Source organism: Prinia subflava, chromosome 28, assembly GCF_021018805.1.
Source record: "Prinia subflava isolate CZ2003 ecotype Zambia chromosome 28, Cam_Psub_1.2, whole genome shotgun sequence".
Taxonomy (NCBI): Eukaryota; Metazoa; Chordata; class Aves; order Passeriformes; family Cisticolidae; genus Prinia; species Prinia subflava.
Window position 1 is genome coordinate 3,639,179 of NC_086274.1, and position 11,009 is coordinate 3,650,187.

The 11,009-nt window shown below is 45.4% G+C and overlaps 1 protein-coding gene across 1 annotated transcript; it reads right to left on the bottom strand.

Annotated features, from left to right (window-relative positions):
- Positions 1 to 296: 296 nt before the first annotated feature.
- Positions 297 to 10,769, bottom strand: LOC134562476 (oxygen-dependent coproporphyrinogen-III oxidase, mitochondrial-like). Its single transcript, XM_063419880.1, has 5 exons — positions 10,382 to 10,769; positions 9,843 to 9,984; positions 7,584 to 7,802; positions 5,701 to 5,805; positions 297 to 786 (listed from the first exon to the last, which is right to left on the bottom strand). The coding sequence occupies exons 1-5, from the start codon at positions 10,470 to 10,472 to the stop codon at positions 699 to 701; spliced, it is 645 nt and encodes a 214-aa protein (XP_063275950.1). The 5' UTR covers positions 10,473 to 10,769; the 3' UTR covers positions 297 to 698.
- Positions 10,770 to 11,009: the final 240 nt, after the last annotated feature.

Sequence of the window (11,009 nt, forward strand, 5' to 3'; positions counted from 1 at the left end):
TCCACCGCTGCCCTCCCACCTGGCCCAAACAGCATTGCTCTGCTGGTGTAATCGAAGCACACATGGCTCAGTGCTTCATTTTCTCCTCAGACACCCATCCTTCTGTTCTCATGAGGTAACACTGCCACCTCAACCCGCATTCTCCCACATAATGATCACTATCGAGTTATGCTGCTGCAGCAGATCTTCAACCATTTTCCCCACTCTGCAATCAACAAGACATCATCAAAATGCATAAGTTCCACCTTTTCCACACCTTCCCAAAAGCACAGTCTCAGGTTTAATATAATGCCAAAAATTCTCTTTATTCTTTTTAAAAAAGTTTTTAAGCATCCCAACATTCCATAAGGGTAAGCAGTGCCATTTAGGCACAGATAATGCCTTCATTTCCCTGAACATATCACAGCAGTTTGCCATTTTGCAGTCATCTAAAGCATGCAGAGTAGCCCTGTCAGGCCTTCACCAGTCCTTCACAAGGCAACAATGACGGGTGACAATGTTAGCCCATCAATCTAAAAGAAGGAGTTAACGCATTTGCAAGTTCTAACAAGTCTACAGCATAATTAAGGCACGAGGTAAGAGTATAAATGGACACACTGAAACACCACGCCACAGCAGTTTGAATGGGCTGGTTTGCAGGCGTTCCTGTTCGCTCAGAACAGCTCAGTGGAAGCAATCCATCTTCTTCAGGACCCGTGTCAGTGCACCCAGTCTTTGGGATTCCGCAGAACCTCCAAGATTTCTGCTTCTTTGGAGTTCTCGGGTGGGTCGTGCATGTACTCCCACCTGCAAGGAGAGGGGAAACTCACTCAGACAGCCCAGCTGGCAGCCACTTCTCCTGCACCAGGCTGTGTTTGGAGTGGAGTTGCCTGTTCTAAGGATGCAAAGCTACATACACAGTTGATACTCTTGGTTCAGGTGACAGACATGGTTACAAATCACAATAATCAGAAAAAACAAATAATAACGCCACCGGGGTAGACGGGAGAAATGCTAGCTTCATCTTTTTACCAACTTTTGAAAAAGCTGGAAGGACAAGGAGAAAGGAAGGAGCAGTGCCCCATTCCCCACAAGGCATGCAGGTTTATTTGCAAAAATCCTTTAACAGTCTTTTGTCACACACTAGTATCACAATGAAGATGAGCAAAAAAAGGAACCCACAGAATTTTGACAGTGACACAAGACTTTTTTCCAGAATCTGGACTGGAGGCTCTACGAGTCTTTGATCGATCTTGGTTTTAAAAACAAAAGTGGTGAAAGGTCCCTTGTTTTCATTGAAAAGGTAATTGAAAGAGGCACAACAGAGAAAAGGAGAGTGTCAGCAGTCACAGAGATTGGTGCATCCTCCTCCTATTTTCCCCCCAAGGAATGACCCATTCATGCTGTGAAGTGAGCTGGTCACATTGATGAAAAAGACCAAACCCAGACAATGCCAGGAATTAAAACACGGGACATGCTACACCACCAGGTCAGGGACACGCCAGGTACTGTCAGTGGGATGAAGATACACAGGGAGAACAGCACTGCCTTCACTGTTACGGAGCAACAGGCAGCTTTCCTAGCAGAGGGAGGTCACCAGTGAACTTCATGGGATTCGAGATAGGATCTGCACTACCCACTATACCCAAAAGGAACCTGAAAGTGGGAATAACTAGTGGATGACCAAATCTGCTGGTTCAACTTTCCTGGTAGCTGGTGCATGATAAGGGATGTGATATATCCATTCAATGCCATGTTCTCTGGCCCAGGTGTTTTTAAGGCTGTTCTTGAAATGGGTCCCACTGTCTGACTCGATTCTCTCAGGGGTGCCATGTCTCCACAGGACTTGCTTTTCCAGGCCCAGGATGGTGTTCTGGGCAGTAGCGTGAGGCACAGGGTAGGTTTCCAGCCATCCAGTGGTGGCTTCCACCATGGTCAGCACGTAGCGCTTGCATTGGCGGGTTTGGGCAAGGGTGATGGAGTCAATTTGCCAGACTTCCCCATACCTGTATTTGGACCACCACCCGCCATACCATAGGGGCTTCACTCGCTTGGTCTGCTTGATTGCAGCACACGTCTCACAGTCATGGGTAACCTGAGAAATGCTGTCCATGGTTAGATCCACCCCTTGGTCTCGTACCCACTTATAGGTGGCATCTCTGATGATGCTTATCAACCAAAGCTTCGTATTTCTGTGGCTCTGATGTGCCAGGCCATCGGATCCACACAGTCCAAAGGACTCGGTTTTCCCATGCCTCTTGCTGGCCCCTCTAGCACTGGTTAGTATTCCCTTCCTGTGCATATGTAGTAGAGCTTCCTTCAAAGGGATCCAACACAGCATCCTCACTTCTGTAATAGCTGGTGGCTTGGTCATGGGAGGCTGAGGCTACCTTCATTCTAGTGGAACCCCCTCGGTTAGTGTTTCCTCCTTAAGCTCACGCACCCGTGCTGCTAGGACAGAAGTGAGTCTCCCATGCCACACTCCCATGTCTTCCCCATGGTCACGCAGAAAAAAACACAGGTCAGCTGGTGGAGTGTACCCTCTCTGTCTAGCTGGGGGACATCGGGCTCTGATTTTGGGGCCTGTAACTCGCACTGGTGCCATGTGGGAAGTGTTCCTCTTCATCTCCTCCCTTATCTCCCTCATCTCCTCTTTAAGTTCCTTAACCATGGCAGAGACCTGAGCCTGCATCGGGCCATTGATCATGCTCTCATAATTTCTGAGCTTGGTGGCTACAGAACTCGCTGTCTCTCGGTTGTCCTCAGCATTAATTGTTGCAATGAATGTGAAGTATTGAGATGGTCCTAGAGTTGCCGATTCCACAACCTTTGCCCCATGCACCTAACCTTGTCAGGGTCATTGTCATGCTGTCCGTTCCTCCCAAAAAGTACCTCTAATATCGCTACTTCCCTCAGCTGGTGGATCTCTTCCTCAAGAAGTTTCCAGCACATTCTACGGTGGTGTTCCTGCATTCTGTCTCTGTGGACAATCCTCTCCCTTACACTCATCAAAAGCTGCTCCCAAAGGGAAAGGGGCCCTGGCTCCCTTACAAATACCTGATTCACACCTGAGTCCTGGGTCAAGGGTCCCAAATTCCTTGTCCCACCACTGTCTAGTTGCACCCCTGTACCCATAGAGTCCCAAACCCGAAGTAACCAGGCTGTATAAGCCTCACATCCCCATCGTACACTATCTTTTTGCAGATTATGGAGACTTTCATATGACAGGGACTCAGTGATGAGCTCAACCTGAGGCTCCCCTGCGGGTTGTGAGGATCCTCCTTTCTTGTCCTCATTACCGGGTTCACCGATTTCACCTTAGACTTCTTTGTTTCCACAGGGGTGACTGCTGCTGGCTGTGACTGCCCCTGTGGTTCAGCTGGAACCTGGACGGTTGTAACGTCTGTGGGTTCCACTGCTGCACCTTCAGACTCTTCAGGGCAGGGGGAGAGTTTCCCCATCAGCTGGGGCTAATGAGGCTACCACAGGGGAAATGGACTCCCTCAGCATCTGGCCCATCTCATGTATCTCCTTCACCCAGTCTGGGTGCTTTATCTCCGAGGTAGGCTGTGGGGCAGGGGCAGGCTCTGGGGCAGTATCCTTAATCTCTGGGGTAGGTATCAGGGTGGTTATCCAGGCTAATCTCCCCTTACCTCTGAACGCTAAACAGAACAGGCATACCAGCAACACCAGCCACTGTATGATATCATTAGCATTTAGAGAAGGTTTAAACCCTTCAAACACTGGTGGAGTAGACCCAAAGAGCTGAGTGAAGGGTTGGGAAAAAATTTCCCCTGGTGTCATTTCCTCACAGTGGGTATCATTGTTAAAGTAACCCCAAAAACACACAGTTAGGGTGTGATAGCTCTGAATCCATGTGCCTGCTTCTAGCAAAAGTTAAAAATCCATTAATTCCTCGCCTTATTAACCCATAAAATAAACTGGATAACAGCCACAGTAGCCTTAGTTATAGGGCCCACATTTGGATAAGGGCCTGCAAATGGCAGAAAAACAGCCATAGCCACATGCCACCCAAACCAAGGCAAGCTAGACCACATGATGCTGTCCAACAAGGCCTCTATATCTAGTACACAAGAACCTAGGCACCCAGAAACTGTTATTCCTTTCCCTCAGTGCCCTCGTGCCTCATATGTTGGGCACCAAATTCTGTCTTGGTTTGGAAAGACCGGTATCTGTCAGGGAAAACTGGAGTTTCCTTTGGAATGGAGAACGTAAAAACCCCCTCCCTTCAAATTATTGCAATTCTTCAATTAGGAGCTGTCAGGCAAAAATATGGGAATAGGAATAACAGTTGTTTACTAAGAATATTAAAAAATACAAATGCAGTAGTAAAAAAACCAAACAAGCAAACAAACAAAAATCCTAGAAAACCTTGACAGTCAGAGATACAACCTGACACCCTGTTGTCAGGGTGTTGGAAGCAGGCCAAATAAGTCTTCTTGGAATAACAGATGTAGTTCTGTGAAGTAGAAAAGTACAAAACCAGCTGAATTAGTCTTTGGGATTGCAGGTTTTATGCTGGAGGAAAGGCTTTGGCTCCTCCCACTGGGTGGAGCATCTCACACTGGAATGAGATAATGTTCTCAGTCATGTGAGAGGCCTTCAATGGCCCATTCACAGGTGATGTCCCTCTGAGGAGGATGGGTGGAGGAAGAGATAAGAAGGCACTGCCTTATCTGGTGTTATCAGGTGTCCCATTAAGAGGAGGCATCTGCCCTCTTCCCCCATTAGAGTTACAAGAGATAAAGTTGGGAGTATCTCCCAACTGGTTTCAACAGATGAAAATAGAAAACACATTCTTGGTTACATTTTTCAAGCCAAGACAGATGGATACACAAAAGTTGCATACAGAGTAAGTTAAATTTTCTTGCCCAGAAAAGACCTTGGCATTGTTACAGTTCTCTGAAAAAGCCACCTCAATGCTGAACAGCAGTCAAAAACAGCAAACAGAATATTAAGATTATGAAAGGAATAATGAATTAAAAAATTGCTATGCCACTGTGAGTCAGCAGCACACCTTCATCTTGCATACAGATGTGTAGCTTACATTGTCTGTTCCTTATCCCCAGTTCAGAAAGGAAAACACAGAAAACTTAAGCCTAGAGAAAGTGGCAAAAGTATGAAACAACTACTATACAAAGGACTAAAAAGAGCAGGAGATCTGAGCCTGGAAAACCAACAACGAAAACCCCCAGAAGCCTGTAAAATAAAACTGTTATGGAGAAAATGAACAGGAAGAAAATCACGTTAGTCAGTGAAAAGTCAGATGAAGTCATCAGGTTCAAGTACAAAACAAAGAGGTACTTTCTCATACAACACACAGTTAAAGTGTGGAGCTCCATGCCACACATTTGGCAGGATTGCCAGAAGCTCTCGTGGTTTCTAAGGGCTACTAAAGCAAAAACAATGGTGTGAGGACAAGAAATCTATCAAGAGGAACTAAGCACAAAAACCGTGGGTTTTTTGCCAGACAAATCTCTATACCACACACTACTGGCAACTAGGTGAGTACATGAGAGAAGCATCTGCATTTGCAGAACACAGAACTGTACTTGTCCAGCTCTTGTATCGGGCATGAACTCGCCCCTGTTAAGAGACTGGGGACCAGGAGAGACCTCTGATCTAATCCTACGAAGTATTCTACTAAGAACAGTAAACAGTAAACCCCAGTACTGCAACCCCGCATAACTACACCCTTACCTTGCAGTCAGTGGCAGAGACATAAGAATGCTTTCGATTCTTGATCCTGGTGTCAGGAGGCCAAACTTAGTACCTCTGTCATAAACCAAGTTGAACTCTATATATCTGTGGGAATGAAGAGATGCAACAGAAAAAAACTGAGTTTATTGGCAGAAGCTGGTTGTGCTTTCTTCAGCTGGCAGACCTCAAACAAAACCAGTCTGTCTGTCTGCTGAGTTAGGGTCAACTGTTCCTTAGCATCCTCTGCATAGGAATGCAGGTGTGACCTTGCCACTCCACAGAGCACAGTGAGAAGCAACCTCAGCGAAGAGACTAGAGCAGAGCAACTGTTCAGAGGAGAGCAGTCTGCAGACACCTGGGCTGTGCTGTACTCCTCCCAGGCCTCAGCCCTGCTGGCAGGCTCAATACCACATGTACCTTGGTTATTCTCTTCTTTGTGGGGGTGTCATTCATAAAGAGAGGCCTTAAAGGTACTGAAAATAACCAGAGGAAAAAGAAAAATCTATTGTGCACTCCTCCAAGCTGAAGGACACCTAAGCAGAAAGGTCAGAACAGTATTTCCTGGTTCCTGGGAAGATCTGGAAAGCAGCAGAAGTCAGATGGCTTCAGAGTGCTGGCTGGGACTTGTAAGTGATAAATGGACCGTTGTAACGTCTGTGGGTTCCACTGCTGCACCTTCAGACCCTGCCTCTTCAGGGCAGGGGGAGAGTTTCCCCATCAGCTGGGGCTAATGAGGCTACCACAATTTTCTGCTGCCAGCATAGGAACAGAGCTGTGAAAATTCATTAGGGATTATCTCAATAGCCAGTACAGGGTGTTTGTACTTAAAGATGCAGGAAGGGAAAACATCTTACCTATCTGCAGAAACAGAAAGCTTTACATAGCCCCATAACCTGTAAACAGACCCAGGGAAATAGACAGGCCTCAAGAGCTGGTCCTGGCTTCAACTTAGAAAAGCTACTTCCCCTTTTAAACTTTGTAGCTTTGCGAAATCCCATGCACAGACTGGATCCTGAAAGCCCAATGTTCCCAAGAATAGTCCCATCAAATTAACGATGCTTGCTTAAGTGACCAACAGCTGCAGGCCAGTGATCTGACCTTGAATGCTTACACTCTTTCCACACCAGGCTCACATTTCTCTGCAGAACATGCAGAAACTAAAGACACTAGTTAAGTGTAATTTCATTTCTAAATACACTCACACAATCACAGGACATGAAGAACAGAGTACAGCTGGATTGACCGATGTACTTAAGCTTTTGTAGCATTAACAGATGGTGACATTAACAAGCATCCTCCTAAGTCTTTTACAGTAACCTTGCACCATGCCAGAATAAAAAAATCCAATCCTCTGTATTCCTTTAGAGGAATCCTCAATTCCTTTACAGAAATTTCAATGCCAAGATCAGATGGAATAAATACATATGTAAAGAACTGAAAGTACTCAAGTACCGTTATTTCTTTACATTGCTTAATAGGAAGCACCACTCCCTCACCCTTAGCTCCTCACAAGACAGGGCACCCTATATCCAGTAGCTCTGGGCTGCAGGAGAGGGCAGGACTCAGGACACCAGGCACACCCACACCCCTTTGCCAGTCAGACAGCAGAAGCTTCTCTTGTTTTTTGAAGAAGTGGGAAAGTAACAGTGGTATTTTGTTGGGGATGCTTGTGTTGCAACATGGGAGAGTGGGCAACATCTTCTTTGCACTCTCTTTCACAATCTAGCATTGGATTTCAAAATTAGTTCTATGCACAAAAACGCTGACATTCTTGGTGAGCTTTTTTGGCCCACCCAGCCTGTAACCATAAAGAACCAGCTCAATTTTTTTTCTTGCCAGCACAGTCCACCTCCTGTGTATCCTTTTGTACCTCCGGTACTCACCGTCCTCTCCGAAGCTGTTGCCATAGCTTCTCCTCTGGGGTGAAGGGGTCATGGCAGTGCTTCTTCACAATGGGAATGTAAGAAGGCACAACAGCTTTGGCACAACTCTTTACAAACTGGAACACCTCCTCCTTGGAGGGGGAGTCCATATCATCAAAGAATATGCCTCCAATCCCTCTTCGCTCGCCACGGTGCTTGATATAGAAGTAGTCATCACACCTGGAAGAAGCACCAGATGGTTACTAATATGGTCCAGAGTATTCAAAGGCATGAACAGAACTCCAAAGAGCTGCGTGCTACAGGACAGAACCAGTGAACTACTGACCACAAGTCATTTCTGCAGGGCTGGGTGCCCCACGGTTTCCCTGACTGCCCAGAGCCAGGATGGTGCAGCATCACCTGGGAAGCGCTCCTGTGTCACTTGCAGTAAAAGCTCTGATTAAATGATCTCTGTACAGCTACACATGACCACAAAGTCGCTGAACACCATGGCAGATGTGTCCATGAGGGTTGATCCAATCCACCTCCTCTACCTACTCGGAACAGGGACATCTGATGTCAAAACTTTCAAAACTAAGGGCTCTTGACAGATTCCATTCCCAGCATTATATGTAGTACCCAAATTATTTGGACAGCTTTCATATGCACCCAAACTTGGAAGAAAATTTATTCTCCTTGCCATTCAAGTAAAACAATTTTCTTCATCAAAACAAAAGTAAGCTAACTTCCAAAGACCAGCTAAGAAAGCAACTGTCACGGCACTCTTCCTTGGAAAAAGGTTTTCTAATAGTTCAAACTTGGAAGATTGAGTCATTCTAGCAGTGGCTTTTCATGAGTCACGTTTAAGTTTATAAATGACTAAGGGGAACTTATCCTGAAAACAACTAATCTCTTTTATTTATGGGGAGTACTTAGTTGTGAAATTACTCTAGCTTAAATGACTTAGCCCTATCTTTCTTATAATTCCTTGCTTGGGCGTGCAAGTCTTCACATGGAGCAGAAAGCAAAGGGAAGTAGGAAACAGAAACCATCAACATCAAGAAAACCTGGCCTCTCTTTAGGACTAGGTTTCCATACAGGACCAGTTTTCCATATATCCACAATCGTTCTCATCATCATATATGGCATGGCCATAACAAGAGAGACATGGAGATGTCACAGATAACCCACACTATTTTTTTATTCACTGGGATGATCAGTGGTTTTTGTTTTATGATAGCAGGAAGAGTTCGGAAAAAACACCCAGTCAGAAACATAAAAGAGCATAAGCCTGACAAAAATCTTACACCTAGATCAGGCAGACAATGTGGTAAATGTAGTAATATTTCTCTTTAGCAAAGTGGGAAAAAGTCTCCTACCCCCTGCAGCTGGCATCGCTAACCGACTTAGACTGCAAAGAACCTGATCATTAAAGCAGGTTTTCTAAACTACCATGCAAAAACCCCTCAGACAGCAAGACTTTAATCTCAAGGCTCTAAGATGTGTCTCTCTACTAAGTGGTTGCCACCCAAAGTATAACACTTGCTTTATTTCCTGTCATCAGGCAAGACCTAGTAGCTTACAAAAGGGTACCCCCACCTTCCTCATACACAGCTTGTGGCAGATAGGATTATCAGACACAGAGCACCAAGCTCCCACTTAACAGTGGAAGATCCCATCACTTGTATTGCTCAGCTCAAGAACATTCAAAGTTTGCCTCTTAGAAAATGTGCGTTTGAACTCCCACTGAATGTGTCACCACAGAAAAACATACCGCTTCATCAAATTATGAAGCTTCCACATTAAGGACAAGGTCCTGTACTTACCTGAAAATTAGGAGGAAAAAAACAGCCATGAAGGCCAGACTGAAGGCAGAAAAACAGAGGTGGGATTTTCAGAACTAGGATGGCCCAAGTGCTCACACTGAATCATGCACATCCGCATGAGTTCGCTGTAAACAGAATTTGTGCAAGTCCACCAGGCAGAAGTCTTGTCCTAGTTTAACACCAGAGGCTAAAAGGAATTTGAAGTTGCCTTGCTAAGTCAGCTTGGTTTTTCTTTGGGCTACAGACCTACGATCCCAGTTGTCAGCCCTCTGATTTGAAAAATCCAGGTTTATGTAAGCAGGATATTTCTTTAGACAATGTTCCCAGTACACTTCTGATTTTCCTTAGGGCTTTCTGCTACTTTTCACAAGGCAGCAGAACCTCCAGTTCCCAGCATACACTTAACTGCCAGTGCTGCTCTCTGCTCCCCCCAGGCACGCCTTCCCTCACGTACCATTTCTTGTACTTGGGGTACAGCTTCAGATCATGCTTGTCACAGGCTTCTTTCAGAGTCTTGTGAAAATGAACGGCGTCCTCTTCATTCAGGTAAGTTGGAGTGAGGTCAATCCCGCCACCAAACCACCACTCTTTATTTCCTACAGCAGAGGCAAGCAGCAACATTTTTTTTTAAACTTCTGAACGGCAACTTGTTGCTAGTGCTTCACCTAGAACTAAAAACTAATTTCACAATACAAAAACAAAATGATTTTTCAGTAGTGTTCCTACACTTCACTTCCTTTCACTTCAACAGTGAAAGAAAGATTTGACTACAAGGTAGTGCAATGATCAGTGACTTCAGGAAAAGATCAAACAAACTTCAACGTAGTGAAAACCATTTTGGACCACTGGTCCTGACTATAGGGTACCAGTTTCTTGACACAGCTGGGAGCAAACTCACACTGATTCTTGATCTCTTACCCCAGCCATGCATTCACACTTCCTTTGGGCAGAGTCAGATATTTCATACACTCCCTGTTGGATTATAATCCTTACCATCTGGTTCTTCAATTTCAAAGTATCTGTAGTTGAAGTGCGTGGTTGGAACATGAGGATTCTTTGTATGGATAACAGAGCTCACACCCATGGCACAAAAAGGCAGCTTCCCTAGATAAAAAGAGGCACACACAGGGAAAGCCCTTCAGTTGTTCAATAAACTTCATTTGTTATCATTTAGGAACATCACTATTTTCCCTTAGGCTCCAGGCTACAACAGGAAAATGTCTCACATTGGGTCATCATATTTATTAATCAGTGGGCAAGTTACTTCACCTCCATACACTTCTGGGCACCTAACTCAACTCCTTCTTTGGTATTTGTTCTAAAATGTGACAGTACTTTGGAGCACGCACTAGACGAAGACCACTTAAAACAAAAGGCACTGCTAAGGCTTTTTCCCACCCCCAGTCCTCACAATTATCCTTTGCTACACAAACGTGTGCTGCCTTCCCTTTAGCCTTCAGGTTTTGTTGGTTTTCTCCCTCCACTTCTCTGGTGCTGTTTCACTATTTCACAACCTAAACCGCCCCTGGCACAGCTTTGTCCTCTCTCCGTCGCTGGTTGCCCGGAAAAGAGTGATCCCCACCTGGCTACAAACTCCTGCTAGGTAGTTGTAGAGAGTGAT

Excerpts from the sequence above, each read along its gene's own strand:
- LOC134562476 (XM_063419880.1), bottom strand. The coding sequence starts at position 10,472 with ATGGGTGTGAGCTCTGTTATCCATACAAAGAATCCTCATGTTCCAACC. Across the intron at positions 9,985-10,381 it reads TGAAATTGAAGAACCAGATG|GAAATAAAGAGTGGTGGTTT; the intron begins GTAAGGATTATA and ends CCTCTGCTGTAG. Across the intron at positions 5,806-7,583 it reads CAACAGCTTCGGAGAGGACG|ATATATAGAGTTCAACTTGG; the intron begins GTGAGTACCGGA and ends TCATTCCCACAG.